Raw genomic sequence first — 19,895 nt, 5'->3', positions numbered from 1 at the left:
TCTCGGCACCGACTTCACCTCTCACCACACTGAAGTCAGTTCCAATGATCCCCTTGGAGCCAATAATAACTTGTACTCCAAGTTTTTCTTCAGCACAGAGTCCTTTCTCAGCACTGTTAGCTCCCCTATTGCCCGCTTCCACGTTGGAATCTTCGGTGCCGACAATTCAAACACCACGGACCCAGTACTCCCCTTCATTGGACCCGTTCTTAGGCGAGGCTTATAGCCCTTTGCTGGACCAGCCTAACTTCCCTTCCGGAGTGTCCGTAAGGTCCACCAGGAGTCTGTCTGAATTCATTGTGATGCGCCTGCTGGACCAGCTACTGACAGCCAGAGGGATATTATGTTTTCAGTTAGATTCATACGACTGGTCGGTATAAAACTCATACCTTTAACTTAAACAGTCTCTTCCACTTCATTCAATTTACGGCTAGAAATATTCCATATCAAAGTCCGTTTTTGGTTTGCCACATTTTCTATATTGTTAGAGCATTCTCTTCTTCCATGGAGGCCTTCCTCTTCAGGCGCCCTCTCCCCTGGTTCCGCTGGTAAAAATTTGGTGTGCGTATAGGGTACGGTAGACTTGTACGTTCTGAATCCTCACTGAATTGGTTAACAACTCCACTGCTGTTTGCAGACCGAGCAGTTTCTTTTCTGCATGCTCCGGTCCCAGCAGGGGATGTGGTTTCAGTATGCAAGTCAGTTAACCTAGAACGGCCAGTCTGACTGGTAAAAGTAACTTCCTGACTTCCCATCCCTTGTGCTGCATTATTATTTAAGGTGGTATTACTAGCACTGACAGATGAATCAGTTATTACATTTTTCATAGGACGCCCATTCATGTGCGAATGTAAATTGTTTTGTGAAGAATGTTACAGAAACACTTATGTACATAGACAGAGTATGCATCCCCAGCATGTGTTCAGAAATGTGATAAAAGAGCAAGTACTAAGAACATCTAGATTAACAGCCAAAGATGAGAAATTTGTATGTGAACTGCACCAACTAGAAGGGAGATTTCATGAGAGAGGGTATAAGGAAAAGGAAATTAGGACCATCACCTCTAATACACACTCCATCAGGAATAGCATATGGAAACCTTATTTCTCCAGTCCAAATCAGGTTTATGAACAAAACTGCACAAACGAACCCCCTGAGAATTTAAATTACATATGCAAGTAACATTAGGCTGTTACAGGAGATATATTCCAGAAATTGGAATATACTCCGATCAGATGAAAAGGTTAAAACACTGGTAGGAGATAACTCCAGATATGCATATAAAAACAAGAAATCCATCAAGAGGCTCTTATGTGGACCTAGATATGGCCATGAGTTGAATACTGAACCCATAACACACAATCATGGAACCTTTCCCTGTAATTCCTGCAATTATTGTAAATATATTGATGAGAAAGGATGCCTTGAACACCCAGATACGAGGAAGACTGTTTACTTTAAACTATCAGCTAACACTAATACCACAAATATTGTATATTTAGCTCACTGTAATGTATGTTGCTCATTTTATATAGGTATGACCACACGGAGGTTTCGTGATAGGATCAGGGAGCATGTTTATGATATATATATATATATATATATATATATATATATATATATATATATATATATATATATATATATATATATATATATATGAGGGCAGAGACTAATGCCCTAGCAAGACATGTGATGGCATCCGAAACGACATACACATTTAAATTCATGGTAGTAGAGAAAGTCAAAATAGGTTGTAGAGGTGGCCCTAATAAAGAACCTGGTAGAAAATAAGGAACTTGAATGGATTATTAGGATGCGGGCTAATATAGGCAGGGGCCTAAATGACAAAGCTTCTATTAAACCTGTACTTATAAAACCATTGCGCAGATAAAAAATTTTAAATGTAATTTTAAATATATTTTATAGGTTTATTCTAGGACTACAGACTAGATTTGGCACTTTAAGTATGTCTGTTATATTGTTGTTAATTTACAGCTTAATAGCCAGCAATGTAATGGAATATGAAATAAATGAGAATCTTTAGAAAAAGATTTGGTTCTGTCCAAATAAAATCTGAGCTGTCTGTGAATATCTACACAATGCAATGCAGAAGATATTCACTCTTGTGGAATCATCTGGAAAGAATACTGGCAGTTCAAAAGACTGACTTACATCAGTAGGAAACGCAGTCTTTAGCATGAAAGAAGGATCAGTCCTCACGAATACACCAAAACAGTGAGTGAAGAGATTGATCAATAAGGGTTGAGGAACTACTGTTTTTCCAGCAGCAGTGAGAGCAACAAGAAAAAGGAAAGATATTTTAGGTCTACTGAAGCTGCAGACTCAAAAGGAGAATCGGTCAAACTTTTCACAGCAAAATTCAAGTCCAAAGGTAGTATAGGACCCTCGAGCAGAAAAAATAAAGTTGTGTAAATTGAACTTACCATAACAGTACCTGTTTGAATGATCACTGTTCTACGTGTATTATATTCTGCCAAAGATACAACCACCACCCAACTTCCAAAGACATCCAAATTGTCAGGCAGCTCAAGCTAGACAGACTAAAATTGGGGGAGAAGCTCTTCAGAGCTTTCCTGTCAGCATACAGGAGTGAGGCTGAGCCCCGAAATGCCAATATTAGGAACAAACAGAAATAAATGTCTACACCCTGGCATAAAAAATATAATAATAAACCTGGAGGGATGGGGTAGATTAAGAGAGTGGCTACTGCAACAGTGTTCATTCAAGCTTACACAACTTTACTATGTTCATCATATTGATCACTGCTGCAGTAGCCTTAACTATATGGGTAGATTAACCTTAGCTAACCTCATTTGAAAGACAGAAGGAGAAGAGTCCAAAAGCCCCTGGAGAATGGTCCTAGCGTAGCTTGATCCTGACCTACAGAAGGACTCAAGATTATAGTGTTTTATAAAAGTATGTACAGAGAACCAAAGTAGCAGCTTCTAGAATACTTCTAGAATCCAACCCTTTTCAAAAAAGCTATAGAGGAAGCCAAGGAGTTGATGGAGTCGGCCTTGACTCTGCCTAGAATAGTTTTGTTATGATGACTATAAAAATAGTAATAACTTTAGACAACCATTTAGCAATAGTGTGTTTTGACACCAGTTATCCTTTCTTCTTACCTGCAAAACAAATTAACAATTGCGCCAACTACCTGAAAAACATAGTTCCGTCAAGATAAGTACCCGAGTTGTCTGTGGACATCCAAGGCTTGGAGTACTCTTTTTTTCCCCCATTTTTAGGTTTAGGAAAGAAAATGGGGAGATGGATAGTTTGGCTTCAAGTAAACTTGGATATAATTTTAGGCATATAAGAAGGATTAGTTCTCAAATAAACTGTGTTCCTATGTAAAATAAGATATGGCTGACTCACTTAGAGCCTGCAACTGCAATATTCTTCTTGCAGAGGTCAGAGCAATCAGTAAAACTGTCTTCAGAGTTAAGAACAGATCAGCTGGTTCAAATGGAGTCACTGTTAACTCCTCAAACACAAAATTAAGATCCCAAGGAGGGGCCACCAGTTTTCCTGGAGGCCTCTTCTGCAAAACCACTTTCAAAAACATTTTGACATAAAACTGCATTGAACGAGGAGGATCCATGGGCAAACATGCTGAAATGGCCAATAAATGAACTTTGATAAAGGAATAAAAGGCCAAAGGACAGGAACTCATACAATTACTGTAAAGCCAGAGAACAGGAACTCGTACAATTACTGTAAAGCCAGAGAACAACTGGCCTTGAATGGGTGATGGTTACGTTGTTCACACCAACTAAAAAACCTTTTCTATTTGAGAATATATAATTTTCTAGTAGCAAGCTTTCTTCCTTACATTAATACCTACTGCATGCCCTCAGTTAATAAGACCCTATCTTCCTGGCAGTCAAATGAAGAGGACTGATGTCAAGTTGCATCAAACATCCCGGTTCTTAGATCCAGTCCGAGAGGAAGCTTTTGACAAGTGCCCCAGGCCACTTCCAAAAGAAGGGAGAACCACTGCTTCCTGGGCTAGAAAGGAGTCAAAAAAATGATCTTGGGGGAATCCTTCTGAATCTTCAGATGTACCCTGGATATTAGTGGAAAGGGTGGAAAAGCACACAGACATTTAACAGAATCTTGCCCGTTGACTGTTCAAAGGAGAAACAAAGAGGTCAGCTTGAGGAAATCCTCATGGATGGATCAAATCTTAGAAGAACCCTGACTTTGTTTCATTTCATGAAGGTCTGCCTCGCGCCTGCTAAGTTTGTCTGCCACACAGGTTTGTTCTGAAATAATTTTTTTTCTGAAAGAATGCAGGATGCCTGTAGAGTAAGAATGTGCTGTGAAGCTATACCCCAAGCTAACACTGCTAGTCTGCAAAAGGGGGTATGACCTGGATCTCCCCTCCTTGTTAATATACCACATGATTGTGGTATTGTCTATAACCACCTGAACAGTTCCCGGCAATCAAAGATGGTTCAGAAAATTGATTGTCTTAATCAGGGAAACCTTTTGATATTTTTGTGCCTCTATCTGTTTTTGGTGTCCCACACTCCCTAAACATTTATCCTTCCTGAAACTGCTCCTCAAGCAACATCCAAAGCATCTGTTTTGACCGACTGCTTTGGGGGCAGGGAAAGACAAGAGGAAACCTAGATTTATGAATATCTGCTGTCTCCACCAAAAGATTCATCTCCTGACAAACCCCAGCACTGGGATTTGAAAAGATATAGGCTGTAGCACAGGGATTTGAAAAGATAAAGTGTGTTGATACCGAGACAAGAGAGATTTCAGAAACCACTGTATCTTTCTCATATGGAATCTTGCTGGGGTATCATGAAGTCCATGGGACCCAAAATCATAGGAAGTTGCTAGGCTATTGACCCCGAGGCCCTTTATAAGCCTAGCCAAGAGTTTAGCCCATGTTTAGACAAGTCAGCACCCAAAGCCCCTGTCCAGCAGGGAAACTGTTGGAATCCCAGGGGTGTATTTTTTTGTTTTCCATCCAGTTATCCAGGTTGTGCTTGAAAAGGGATAATGAGGTACTCTGCCTGGTGTGTGCACAGGGACTCTATTCCACAGATGGGCGAGTCTCAGTGTCACAAATCAGTCCTGCTAACAAGTCCTATTGATGTCATAGACCAGGTTGAGGTCGCGCATGTGGATTACTCGAGTGGAGCTTGACTTGCTGATATGCAGCAGTCCCATCAAGGCAGGGTCTGAGATTGCTTTATATGCCAGACAAAGGTCACCTCTGAGGAGTCTGTATGAAACTGGGTAGAGGGACTGGGCTTTTAGCTTGTGTGTGTGTAGGGCAGATGTTTGAGGCCCTGGATTCTTCTGGTGAGGAATCTCTGTGGTCTGTCCAGCTGCTGCATGTGTTTTGTGGGATACATGCCAAAGGGGGGCAATGTACACAACAACTGGCCTTATAAGGGAAGAATACAGGAATGTTGACATCCTTGTCCCTGGATGAGATACCCTTACTTATGGAGGTGCACCACATAGAAAGCTTTCTGTACAATGAAAGCAACGTGGTAGTCAAACGTCAGGTTGCTATCAACCTGGGTGCCCAAATCCCTCATGACCGATTGCATGCTTAGGACGTTATTTATGTGATAATATGTGGGGACATCACTCTCCCCAAAGGGGATGATGATGCATTTTCTGGCATTCAGCTTGAGGTCATGTTTCTGGCACCAGTCATTTGTTTGGGCGAGACACTCTTGGAGGACGTCCACATCAGTTGGTGAATTGATGGCCACACCCAGCTTGCAGTCATCTGTAAACTTGGTCAGCCATAGCCCACTGGTTTTGGCCTGCACCTCAGAGAAGTATATCCTGAATAACAGAGCCCCCAAGACCAATCCCTGGAGTACGCCGCTCATTATGGGTCTACTGCTTGAGGTGGCTTCACCTATTTTGATTAGGTGGGTTCTCTCAGGGATCCAGTTTGCTATCCATCTGATAACATATGGATTGATACCTAGTTGAGAGAGTTTGCCTACCATGTCAGAGTGGGAATAGTGTCACCTTAGCCAGGTCAAGGTAGGCAGTGTGCAGTGTCTTCCCTTCATCCATGACTTTGGTGACGGTCTCAAAGAACTCGACCAGATTTAACAGACATGATCTCCCCTTGACAAAGCTAAGCTGTGAGGGGTCGAGTGAAGGTAATGAGGTTCATGACAGTCCGTTTCATGGCTTTGCAGATCAGGCTAGTTAGGCTGACGGGTGTATAATTTCCTGGATCGGTGGATGCTCCACCTTTGTGCAAAGGGACGACAGTGTCCTCCACTCAGCTAGGACAAAGCCGGTACTCAGGCTTTGGTTGAATAGGGTGCCTAATGGTGCTGCAAGTTCATGCCTGAATTCATGTAGGGTGCAGCCTGGGATGTTATCAGCTCCCGAGGAGGCTGTATTTTTTGCCTTTGAGAGGGCCTGCTCACTAGAGATAAGGGGAGGGGGGCAGGTACTGGGGATGAAGTTTTCACTGAATCTGTCAGCCAGTGGGTTGGCTATATCTACAGCATTTGTGTATGTGGTGTCCTTTACCACCAGTTGTGAACAGATCTGGGTGCTTCTTTTGAGATTGCGGACATATGTGAAGAAAGGCTTTATGATTACCTCTAGTAGATGTGGCCAATTTGGACTCGAAGTTGGCTTCAGAGGATTTCAATACTGATTTTATTTGCTTGTGCAGGCTAAGAAGAGATTGCTTCCAATTGGGCACCTGCTCATTCTTGGTCCTGGACAGCATTTTTTTTTTCCTTTTGTTATATAGTTTACTTATTGCAGATGTCCATCAGACAGGTTTACTCTTCCTTGCGGAGGACGATTTTGTTCTGTCAGGTATTCCTGACTCCATGCATCCATACAAGTGCTTATATAGTACTTTGGTGTAACATTGGTGCCAGTTCCAACAAAGGGTAAGGGGGCTGTGAAGCTGTTTATACCATCCCTCAGGAGGTTGTAAATCAGCTTTGGAGAAGTTTTTTGTTTCACCCTAGCTGGGGGGGGGGGGGGGGTCAGGGGAGATGCTGACTTCGAAAGTGACCGCTTTATGGTCGGATCTTACCAGGGAGGATGATACTGCAGGTGTGCTGCAGTGGTTACTCATGTTGGTTAATACCAAGTTCACGATATTAATGCCTCTTGTGGGGGTATCGAGCATTTTGCGTTCTGGCATGGGTAGTTTTTCCAATTTATGAATGGATAGTTAAACTCGCCCAGGAACAGGGTAAAGGGTTGAATCCTGACAGATTCAAAGAGGTCCAGATAGGTAGAGTGGGCATCCCGAGTCAAATTTGGGAGCCTGTAGCTATGATTTGAATAAGGGTCTTGTCAATGGTTAACTGCACCTGCAGTGTCTCCTGTGCGTCATACTGTTTGACCAGCCTGGAGGTTTGTGTGTGTCTTTAAACTTACATTGAAACTCCACCTTCTTTGGCTTTGCTGCCCACAGTTTGTGGTCTGAATGCATGACAGGATGAGCAACCAGGTAAGGCTGGGGTGCCCTCCGCAGCTTTGAACCAGGTTTCTGTGACTGCACAAATGTCAGCATATTCCAGGGTTAAGAATGCTTGCAATGAGTGCAGTTTCATGTTTAGACTCCTAGCATTTAGCAGCATGACCTTTAATTTGAGTTTTCTTGAAGTTTTTATGTTGGTTTTATCGACCTCAGGACTTTTCCTAAAAAAGGCACTAGGGGGAAGGCAAGGGCCTTTGCCAAAAGCCTGAAGCCCAAGTGAGACAGATGCAGACCATCTCTAGCAAAGCATTGTGGTCTGTCGATCATATCTTCCCAGGCTGTCAGGTACTGGATCCCCCTGAATGACACCAGAAATTAAGACAATTGTTAAAGTTAATTATTTTTCGTTTGTACTGAGGCATTATTCTGGGCTTAAGGCTAAGGACATACCTGCCTGGAACACGTATTCAGCGAGCTCAATCATGTCTGTCTTCTAATAGTCCATGGAGGTATGTCTCAAGTCATTCACCAGGACTCTGACAGAGTCATAACAGTATCTGTTGTTGACAGACTTGAGTGCATGTGTGATATGGCAGATTCTGGCACTTGACAGACAACTAACCGTGACTTTCTCCTTATCCAGCCTGGTGAGAGGCACATGTGTGCGTCTCACAATGGAGTCCCCTAGGACTAATATGTTGGGTTTATGGTTAGGCCTTTGTGGTTATGAGACACAGGTGTGTGGACTATGTGATATGTTCCAAATACACAAAGCACTGCTAGGTGTACAAACAAAGTATTCGACCAAAAAGCAAAGATAAGTATTCCACAAAAAACGGCCAATACTTCAACCACAGACAAATGAATTTCAGCGCCAGTCCATCCAGTTTAAAACTAAATAAAACAAACTTTAATCTTCCACTGAGCTCAGTTAAACAAGGTTAGCGCTTTCATTGTTGTATCACACCACTTCATCAGACCACAAATGCATTGAATTGTGGTCCCTTATAAATATACTCAGCAATTAAATACAATAATTCTATTTGTAATTAAAGCCATACACATCCTTACTAAAATTTCTTTCTGATGCAGTTTTAAACTATATGTTTAACATCTATCTTAGAACGTTATAAAAACAAAAAAAAAAAAAAAAATATTTATATATATATATATATATATATATATATATATATATATATATATATATATAATCACTTTATTATTTATTACTCTCTCAAAATAAATTTATTTAAAAAGAGCCCTGTTCTGAAGTGCTCATGGATACGAAATCTTAAGTTCCCTGTTCGTTTTTCCCACATAGAAGGATAAGCATGTTTGACAGACCGCTAAATATATAACATCCTTACTGTTACAATTACTTTCACTTTAAATATATATGTATACTGTGCATCTGGATGCACAAATCTGTTATTCTGTTCAATAAATTGACATTGATTAGACTTGGTACATGGTGATGTACCTGTCAAATTTACTTTATTTTCTATTGATTCATGTTTGTAACAAAGCATCCTCTTCAATGATTTTTTGTTTCTAAACGTAAATTTTGGTGTTTCACCTATTAAGGGACTTATTTCTGGATCTTGGGTCAATATTGACCAATATTTCTTAACTGTGTCAGTAACTAAATTACTATTGTTAGCATAATATGTTGGTACCCTTACTACTTGTTTATTGACCTTGTCATTTTTACCTTTCTGTTTAGTTCTGAGTAGTAAGGTTTGCCAATATAATTTCTATGTGCAATACTTTCCTTAATAATATTATTCATCCTTATTGATTCATAGCCTCTGTCATTTAGTCTTTCTTTTAAATCTTTTATTTCCATTTCAAAGCTTTCCTGCTGTGCTATCAACCTTGATGTTCTAAGGGCTTGCCCCTTCACAATATTATCAAAAAAGTATTGTGGATGCATGCTAAAGTGTGCTGCTATGACAATCTTTCCTATGAATATTCGTAATAAACGGACCTCTTTCTTTTTGCTCTATACTAACATCTAAAAACTGTATAGATAATGTTGAGTATTGAATTTCAAAAAACTTGTGCTGCTGTTTAACTGTGAATGGCATAATTCCAGTTGTTCTTGATCCCCCTTCCACAACAGGAAAACGTCATCTACAAATACTCTATACAAGACAATCTGGCTCCATTTTCCTGATATATGTTGTTTCTCCCATGTGGCCATCACCAAGTTCGCATAACTATTTGCGCTTGGTGTGCCCATTGCCACTCCTTCCTTCTGTAAGTACATTTTATGATCAAATAACATTATGATTCAACACTAGTTCCATCAACATGCAAATAAGATCTACTTTTGCGTGATTACATATGCCTTCATTCAACATATATCCCCTTACAATCTTTCCTATGAATATTCGTAATAAATTGACCTCTTTCGGTAGGATGTTGTTCGGTATGGATGTGAATACGGAACATACATCTATTGTTAATAGTATTAAGCTGGTAGTAGTATTCTCTCTTGTACTTTCCATAAACTCATACAGATCTTGGAGAAAGTGCTTACTATCTTTCAGAATATATGGATTCCTGTCCACTATGGGTCTTAAGACTCTTTTCTATATAAATTGATATGGGTTCCGTTAACCAATTTCTTCCTGACACTATGGGTCTCAATGGGGGTTTACTTGGATGTTTATGCACTTTAGGTATTCCATTTATTATGGGTATTACTGGTTTTTGTCATTGAAAAGTACTCGTATAAATCTTTATCTATTGTCCCTTCTAATAAGGTGTCATATAATGTATATTCCACTTCTTTAATAATTTCTTGAAGCTGCATTTTTTCTATAGGTGAATATACATTTACTTCCTGTATCATTCTACACATACTTTCATTGTAAAACTATGTATCCATCATCGCCACTGGGCCTCCCTTATCTGCTGGTTTTATGGTGATAGTAGGATCAGATTGTAAGTTCTTTAATGCTGCACTTTCCTCTCTTGTTACATTTCTTAGTTCTTCCTTTTATATCATCTTGCATTTTTTCAAATATTTCATTTTCACATATCTCTGTAAACATATCTATGGCAGGATGTTTCTTAGGCATATATGTACTAGGTTATCACACGAATTTTTGAACATCATTTTAAGTTGTAAATTCCTACTAAACATTTCCAGATAATTAGTCTCCGTTACCTCCAGTCGCTGGGATGGAATGAAAGACAATCCCTTGTCAAGTAATGTAATTTCAGCTGGTTTCAACTATCTAGATGAAATGTTTAACAATCCTTTTTGTGGGACCATGTTCATTTAGCCCTTGTTGGCGACTCCTGTGAGAATTTTCTCTTGGCTCCGTTTCTCGAGCGTCCTCTCCAATTCGTGGATGCCTCTAGCCTTATCGGAAGTGTTGAAAAACCGATTCCTCCCTTGATTCCAGCCGATTGCTAGAATTACTATCACTGTGAATGTCTAAAGTAAGTTGTTGCTCTTTTAATGTTGTCACCGTTTGAAACCTTCTGTATTGGTAATGAGTTTCCTTTACGTTTGGCGCCAAGGCGCTCACCTTCGTCATTGGAGCCGTTCAGCCCGGTATTCACCGTCATCCACTCTCCTGCTGTTGATTATTTTAAGGTCGTCTCCTGATGTTCATTAGATTGAGAACACAATTTGGGCCAAATAAACACATGGCCCCCCTTAAAATCTCCTATATCCCGTTCAAGTCTGTGTAGTTATTTCCTTAACATCTTGTTCTCATATGCGATTACTGATTCAGCCAGTGTCTGAATTCTCTCGCCCACAAAACTTTGTGGATACTTAGCATATATTTCTTGTTCATATTGTTGTATCTCTTTGCCAACATCATGTTCTTCCCTTTCTCCAAATTCAATTAACAAGCGTATATAATTAAAGCTAATTTCTAGATTTAGTTGCTGCCACCTAGACAATAGCTCAGGTTGTTTTTCTCCATGCGTTGGCATTTTTAATATTCTTAGACCTCTCGGTATCTGACCTTATGTTTTAAGCAAGCTTCAAAGGTGGTACCGCTGTGTTTGAAGTCTCTTTAATTTATATAATACATCTTCCAGCTTGTGAATGTCTCTAAGAAACTGAGCATAATCAATTTCAATTTCAAACTGTTCACTTCCCTTGTTCTTATTAGCAAAACGGGGATTTAACAAGGGATTGTCTTTACTTTTTAGCAACATTTTTAACATGGAATTGTCACTATTGCTCTGCAGCTCACCTTTTTCCGACATTATTTAATTCCTAGAACTTCCAGCCTGTTGGTTAGAGTAACTGTTGTCTGCCATAGTCACACCCAGCTTAGCACCAAAGTCAGTAAAAGTTCCAAACACACAAAGCACTGCTAGGTGTACAAATGAAGTGTTCAACCAAAAAAACAAAGATAAGTATTCCACAAAAAAAGGCCAATACTTCAACCACAGGCAAATGAATTTCAGCGCCAGTCCATCCAGTTTAAAACTAAATAAAACAATCTTTTTTCCAACACATTTTCTCTTGGCTCTGTTTCTCGAGCATCCTCTCCAATTCGTGGACGCCTCTAGCCTTATCGGAAGTGTTGAAAAAAAAAAAGATTCCTCCCTTGATTCTAGCCGATTGCTAGATTTATAACGTTCTAAGATAGATGTTAAACATATAGTTTAAAACTGCATCAGAAATTTCAGTAAGGATGTGAATGGCTTTAATTACAAATAGAATAATTGTTATAGATTTATTGTATTTAACTGCTGAGTATATTTATAAGGGACCCCAATTCAATGCATTTATGGTCCGATGAAGTGGTGTGATACAACCATGAAAGAGCTAACCTTGTTTAACTGAGCTCAATGGAAGATTAAAGTTTGCTTTATTTCATTTTAAACTGGATGGACTGGCGTTGAAATTCATTTGCCTATGGTTGAAGTATTGGCCTTTTTTGTAGAATACTTGTGTGATGTGTGGTGTGAAAGGTTGCGGAGTTCGCGTGTGTTTTTGCCTCTGAGGTCTCCTTTGTTTGGGTATGTTTTTGTTGAGAACCTCCACATATGTGGGTGTGTGTTGTATAGTTGAGGGTGATGTTTGAGGTGTAGCGATTGTGTTGATAACCTTCGCAGGTGTTAGACATACTGGCTTGTGAGGGAGAGAGCATAGACTCTAGGTTTTTAATGTAATTGCATCTCTCGCAAATTGTGCTCCTAGGTGGCAACAGCAGATGGTCGTCTTGTGTACATGAGGCAGTTGCTACACTGTCTCAGAATGCCCGTATCAACCAGGCTGGCAGGAAAAGCTGTAGGAAATTGTCCATCCATATTTGTCAGAATCTGAGGGGAGAAGCCAGGAAAAGCTAAGGAGCAGGCCTAAAGCCCAAGTGGTTAGACCAAAACTAAGAGGCTCAGAATAACATGTACAATTTAAATAGGCTAAACACAAGCAGTAATAAATGCAGCAGAAAATATGCAACTCTACACTTTAGAGAGCAAGTAACTAAAAAAAAAACAAGATAAAGTAATAGAGTAGGATAAGAAAACACAAAATACTGTAAAAGCAACTGATTTTTTTTTTCGCTTTTTTTCTTTGAATGGGAAGGGAGAAAGGAGGAACGGGGATAATTCAAGGTAAAGAAACTATGGGGGTTGGCCTTCCCAAATGTTCTTTCTGTATTAAGTAGAATGAGCAGTAGGGGCAGGCAACTGCAAAGTCACCAAGTTTAAGAACAAGACAATTGGGAGGGATGGTGGGGAACTATGCTACAGCTACTAGCTACACTATTTTAGGCAGAAAACACTAAACAAATGGTTTATCCCAGCAGGAAAACAACAGTGGGACACTAAATAAAAGTTTTAAACAGAAAAAGGATCAATGAGACTCTAGAGAATCCTTTTAACTGCAAACAAATCAGTTATATGATATATTCCTTGGCAAGAAAAACAGAGCAAACCGATGCTTAACAAAAGGTTAACATTTCCAATTAATATCTTTCACACAGTGAAACTAGCTAAAAAAGCTTTACATAAACTGAGGCAGTAACAAAGGTGATGTAAAAGGCCCAGTAAAGCAGTAGAACAGTCAATGCAGATTAGTTTACAGTGATTTTAAGTAAAAATAGGCAGCAGACAATAAAAAGTGCAATAACTGCAAAAAAAGCAATAACTAGTAAAAAAATAAGAAAACAAACGGATACTTATTGTTTTATGTCACAGATCAGAGTTGTGGTTAGTGCCCCTCCTCTGTTTAGCTCAGTGTGAAATGGCAGAAACACAAGGTAACTTCTTAAGTAACAGAAGGTTGAAACCTGAAACAACTTTAAAAAAAAGCTCAAAATAACCAATGAGGTGCTTACTCCCAAGTCCTAGACTAGGTAACCCTTACCAGCCAATGAACAATCAACACTATACTCTCACTAAAAGTGGAGAATGGCTTTTCCTAAACCAAGATGGCCTGGAAAATGTGCTCAGAACACACAGCCACTACACACAAACAACTAGGCCCAGAGACAACAATCCTGAAAATGGACAATGCTACAGCTACTAGCTACACTATTTTAGGCAGCAAAAACTAAAATGTTTACCCCAGCAAAGACACATTAAAGTTTTTAAACAGAAAAAAGAGCAAGGAGACTCTAGAGAATGCTTTTAACTGTTATATGATACACTCCTTGGCAAGAAAAACAGAACAAACAGATGCTTAATGAAAGGAAAACAATTTCCAAATACCTTTCACATAGTGAAACTAGCTAAAAAAGCGTATCCCTCACAGTGACCAAAGTCTGAGTGGAAAACCTTAGAAATACAGCTAAATAAAGATCTACTTTTTTCCTGTGAGCTCTTTGAACAGAGATAACTGGCTAACATCCCAAAGACTCAATCCTGTCCGACAGAGTCAAGAAAGACTTTTGAATGTTCTCTTGGAATCCCAGCTTGTGTGAGAGATCTGTCACCTGGCAGAGAGATTCCCTTGTGTAAGAGAGATCTGTCACCCGTGAGAGAGATTCCTGACACTTTGTGAACACTCATGATACAGTAGATAGTCCAAAAGGGTAAGGAACAGAACTGAAACATTATACAGACATGCAAAACCTTAAGAAGAGTATGTCTGAAGTACGGGTGAATAGAGAATGTAATCATTTTTTTAGGTCTAGTGTTAACAGGAAACTTAAAAGAGAAAGTAGTAGTAACAGATTGCGAAGTAACATCAAAATTGGGCACTATCAAACAGGTTTAGTAAAGAAAGATCCTGAAATGGTCTCCTAGGAACATCACTGAATACAACCCCTTCCATATCTGGGATGGAGGATCTGGTTCTATAACTCCTTTGGAGAACGTGTGATGAGGAATAGGCGGACACAAAAAAGTCTGATCTGAAGAATGAGGAATGACCTCCTGGAAAGGAGGAACGTCCTCCCACTGCCATCTGTAACCCTAATGAATGATTTTCAGAACCCATTTGTCTGCAATCTGCTGCCAAAGGAAAAAAAAAAAAAAAAAAAAACAAATTCACTGACTTTCTGGAAGCAAAAATGAGTCAAGGTGGGAGGGGGTCACAAGGTCTTTTGAATAGTCAGACTTCTTAGACTGTACTTGGGTTTTAGAAGGTTCGAGACTTTTTGGAACACCCTTACCATTTTTTGTTGAATACTGGACTCTTTTTTTCTGTTTTTTTGACAAAACTGGATATGGACATAAAAAAAGTAATCCCTACGACAATTTGGAAAAGGAGACCTGAAAAATTGTAGAGATTCCCTGGATCAGTTAACCCCTTCCAGCACACTTTTTGATCACCTCTGCAGCACAGAGGCCAAACACAATCTCTATCAAAGGGAGAATTTAAAAGCTCACTTATCAACATCTGGGAGTTCAAGGAATGCAACCATGCAAACCTCCTCAAAAAAGTACCAGTGGCCATAGCCTAGAAGAAGCATCTATAAAGTTATACATACACTGCAAACAATGAGTAGACCTGTACAATAGAAGAAACCAAGTTTTTGGAAAAAAAAGTGTATAAAAATTAAAAAAGGACTGAGGAACTTTATACATCCTATCTGCCTTTTCTGAGGCAGCTGACTGACCACCAGGAAAATTGCAGACAGTGGCACACACGACCTCTAAAGCAGAAAGAACAAGAGGAATGGGTATAGGTTTAGGAAAATCCTTCTGTAATAACTCATAGTATTTCTAAGGGATTTAGAAACCACCTCAATGTTCAGCCACTGAAATAAACTGTCTCACATTCTAGAAATAGTCTATGAGAAAGAGAAACCCTTGCAGGGAGAATCAGAAACTGAGCTCTCCTCAGTGTCTGAAATGGAAATCTGAGTGGGGAAAAAAAAAACCTGTATCCAACCCTGCATCATCCTGTTCTGATTCAGAATCCTGAATCTCTTCAGGAAAAGAGAAATCTGTCTTTTACTATTAACTACTTTACAAGAAGGATCAGCAACACCCAGTAAACTATGATTATCCAAAGAAATTTGAGTAGTAGAAGATGCACACTTTGTTTTCTCAATGTTCAGCCACTGAAAAAAACATGTCCCATTCTAGAAATAGTCTCAGAGAAGAGAGAAACCCCCACAGGGAGAATCAGAAATTGAGCTCTCCTCAGAGTCTGAAAGCGGAAATCTGAGGGAGAAAAATAAAACTGTATCCATCCCTGCATCATTCTGTTCAGATTCAGAATCCTGAAACTCTTCAGGAAAAGAGAAATCTGTCTTTTACTATTAAATTACTTTACAAGAAGGATCAGCCACACCCAGTAAACTATAGAAGATGCACACACATGGGGCCAACCATGTTACTAATGGTAGCAGCTGCTTCCCCAGGGTGGGCACAGCAGTCTGACAAAAATAGGGAAAACTTCCCAGTTCTCTCTTCCAAGACCGACAACAGTCTTCTCTCTCATCTACTGAAGGGACTGTAAACCGCTGCAGAGGACCCTGGCTAGCCCCCAGTCCACAGTGGCTGTAAGTGTTACAGCAGAGGTATCCAAAAGATAAGTGGTCTGAGATACAACTAATGGCCACAGCAGAGTCACCCTCCTGCGGCTGAGGCAAACTGCTTGCCTGACATGGTGGCAAAGGCAGTATCCTTAATTTCTTTCTTTTCCAAATGAATGAACAGCACAGGAGAAAGACAAATCCTCGGGGATAAGAAGTCTACTGGGGTTTCCAAACTTTCAAAAACTACAATTAATAAATAAAACTTATTTGTAGTTGATAGCTGAAAGAAGAAGACCATGACGAAGAAGATGAAGACGACTAATAGAAATTTACGACTAATAGAAGTTTACAACAATTAGATATCACATTCAGCACCAGCAAATGAAGCAGACTTGGAACTAACACAACAGCAGAACAATTAAAACAATAACATTAGTACAAGAAGCTAGATTTTTGGTTGGTAAAAAATAAGCGAATAAAAATTAAGGACAACACTAACTAAAAACAGTTAAGACATACCATTTATCCACTGGCCTATACCAACACCACCTTTAGTTTTGTCCCTTATGGAATTAAGTTTATACATCACTCTCATGCATTTATGACATAAGAAGAGAGTACTTAATACACCTGAAATAAAACACCCCACAGAGTAGAAAAATATTATTAAGAAAACATTCCTCTGCATTACAAAATCAGCAAAAGGTGTATTCATTTATACCATGCTAGAAATGAAGACACTGCGTTCGCTAATAAGTCAGAGTTTTCATTCAACCCCAACTAAAAATATGAGATCACTATCCTGCGAAGACACTTTACCTGTAAGATGGTTTATCAACTTGGCAAATGTTGCTGACTTAACCAATCTTACACCATTTAAACTTGAAAGTTTTGACTGTATTCTTTACACACAACACCAGAATAATCTTGTTTAAATACAATAAGGAATACAAGAGTTACAATCAGGTATAGTAAACCACATACAGTCATTTCTCAAAAACATTACATAAAAAGGTCAAACAGCAGCCTGCTGCTCAAGACTCCACATACTATAAGCTGTCGTTTTCATCACTCGTGCATTAGAACATACTTTATGACTCATGGTGACTAAGACCAATGTCTACTTATGGCTTGACCGAGGCTTGGTATACACTTGACTCAGAAACAATCACACCATTGTTGCATCATGGTGGATAAAGGTTGTCTACAGGATACAAATCAATCCAACACTCAAAATTTGATAAAAATTGTCATCACTAAATGTAAACATCACCCCATGAGACTAATCAAGAAAAAGAGGTCGTCTTGAAATTGATTTCCCCTTTTCTTTAAGTGAAGGAGAGGGCAATCAATTAGATGACCTCACGCCCACATGTCAGACTCTGCTATCTTAAACCAAATTAACGTTTCCAACTTGTGCTTTGAGAATAAGATGTAAACATTCATATCAAACACTTCAGTAGGTTATATAAAACTAAAGCAAACCACTTATTTACATTAGCTTACCAGGGTAGTACACTCATCAATAATGACCAATTTCAGGATTAGCCTGTGTGAATTGCAAAACATTTAATTAACGAAAAAGGCAGAAATACCTTGACGTACGGCGGTTTAAACACATTTAGCCAAATAAAAGTAGATGAACTTGCGTTACTGACTAAACAATAAATATTCTGCATTCCAATGTGGGGTTTAAACATGACAACATAGTTAGGCTAATTTAGCCTGGCTATACCACAAACCTCTACACCTACATAAATGAGAACGCTCGGTTTTTAAGTACCACATACGTAAAAACTCAAATGTGCTCACTCTTACCTCGTTCTTAATGCTTGCCATGCTGCATCAATGTCTGCATACAAATTCTTTTCTGAAGGCTTCCCAGCGCTGACTCCATACCCAGAGTAATCATAAGAAAATACATTGCAATTGATCCTTGAGCCCAACCCAATGTAAAAACTACACATCTGTCCCAGATCCACAGCGTTGCCATGAGAGAACAGGATTGTATAACGACTGTTGGGGGCACAGCGAACAAACATACACCCCATCCTGTTTCCCCTACTGGTCCTTGTATAAAACACCTCCACCGCGTCTAGCTCCCGCTGGGAATACTGCCAATCAGCCCTTTCGCTCAAGTTAAGGCTACACGTCCCGTTCGTTTCATCCAGCTGTACCGAGTATGTTGGCTCTGGTGGAAGAAAGGCGAGCTTGGCCGCGATGCGACTGGGACAAGGTGGACAACAAAACAACCAACATAGCTCGCCTAAAGAGAAACCATTCATCCTGGGGCCTTGTTCTGGCATTGAGAATGGTTTAGTATTAACCCAATATTTCCAGCCGCTTACCACAGCATCCGCAGCCCAAATTCACATCCACAGGCTTGTAACCAACATGTTTTGTTCAAAATTCTAATAATTTAACAATCGTACATTACATAAACACTGCGAGTCAGCAATACATAGAAAACTGGCAGCCATATCAGTCACTATGTACAAATACATGCACATACATACGGAGACACTCACATTCCCTCTTGCACACCAACCTTCGACCACAACTTCCGGGTTACTCTGGGAAGCTCGCGCACAGGCTGTCAAATGGGTAAAGGGCAATCATCTCCACGCCTGCTTCTGTTGTCTCCTAGGTAACACGTACTCAGTTATACGGGCAAAATGGGTGCATACCCCAATGGTAGATTATCATAACTGATTTGGAACTGACTTATTCATAGCAACGTGGTGTTTCTCCCTTTTAAAAACAAATATCATCAAAATGTGATAGCTGTTGGTATTGCAATATGCACAGTACTATCAAGGTACTGCGTGCCACTGCCTTTTCATAACCAAAATAAATCAGACAACATGGAACATGCAATATATTATGCCCGTTTAGATTTAGAAAACATTTGCTGATCTAAAACACACACACCGAGAAAAAAATGGAAAGTCTGTGCCACTACAATACCTGTCTTCAGGTGGTAACCAGGTTCCGACTACAGCATGAAAATACAGTAGCTCTGCGCTCCCTTTTTTTAAACGGCATGACAGCTGATTTGGAAGAGAGACTGAGAAAATATGTGTGTGTGTGTGTGTGTGTGTGTGTGTGTGTGTGTGTGTGTGTGTGTGTGTGTGTGTATCTAGCCGTCTGTGTGTGTGTGTGTACACACACACACACATACACACATAAATGTATACATTTATATATATGTATATATTCACATACATACACACACACGTAGACGTATACTTAAACACACAGAAATGTACATATACACATCATATATTCATATATATACTTACATATATACATACACATGCACACATACATCTATACTGTCCTCCATAATCATGACAGATGTCCATGAAAAAATGGAATACAAAAAAATGAAACATTCTTAACTTGTTTGCCCCTCTTTATTGTGGTGGCCTGATCTTGTCTGTTATTTTTGACACCATGAGACAGAAAATGATTTACTTCATCCATACCTCTCAATTGTCCAGATTTTTGCT

The 19,895-nt window shown here is 39.5% G+C and overlaps 1 protein-coding gene across 1 annotated transcript in view; it reads right to left on the bottom strand.

The window, feature by feature from the left end:
* The window catches only part of ABHD17C (abhydrolase domain containing 17C, depalmitoylase), a 429,616-nt gene extending 410,577 nt beyond the window's left edge, over positions 1-19,039 (bottom strand). Inside the window, exon 1 of the mRNA XM_044077935.1 lies at positions 18,202-19,039. Coding sequence (XP_043933870.1) covers positions 18,202-18,689 — 488 coding nt within the window. The 5' untranslated portion in view covers positions 18,690-19,039. The remainder of the gene's footprint in view (positions 1-18,201) is intronic.
* Between the last annotated feature and the right edge of the window lie 856 nt (positions 19,040-19,895).

Source organism: Protopterus annectens, chromosome 7.part0 (assembly GCF_019279795.1).
Source record: "Protopterus annectens isolate FY-2018-M chromosome 7.part0, PAN1.0, whole genome shotgun sequence".
Lineage (NCBI taxonomy): Eukaryota > Metazoa > Chordata > Ceratodontiformes > Protopteridae > Protopterus > Protopterus annectens.
Note: the sequence above shows the minus strand (reverse complement) of the source record. Positions and strands in the feature narration are given on the sequence as shown.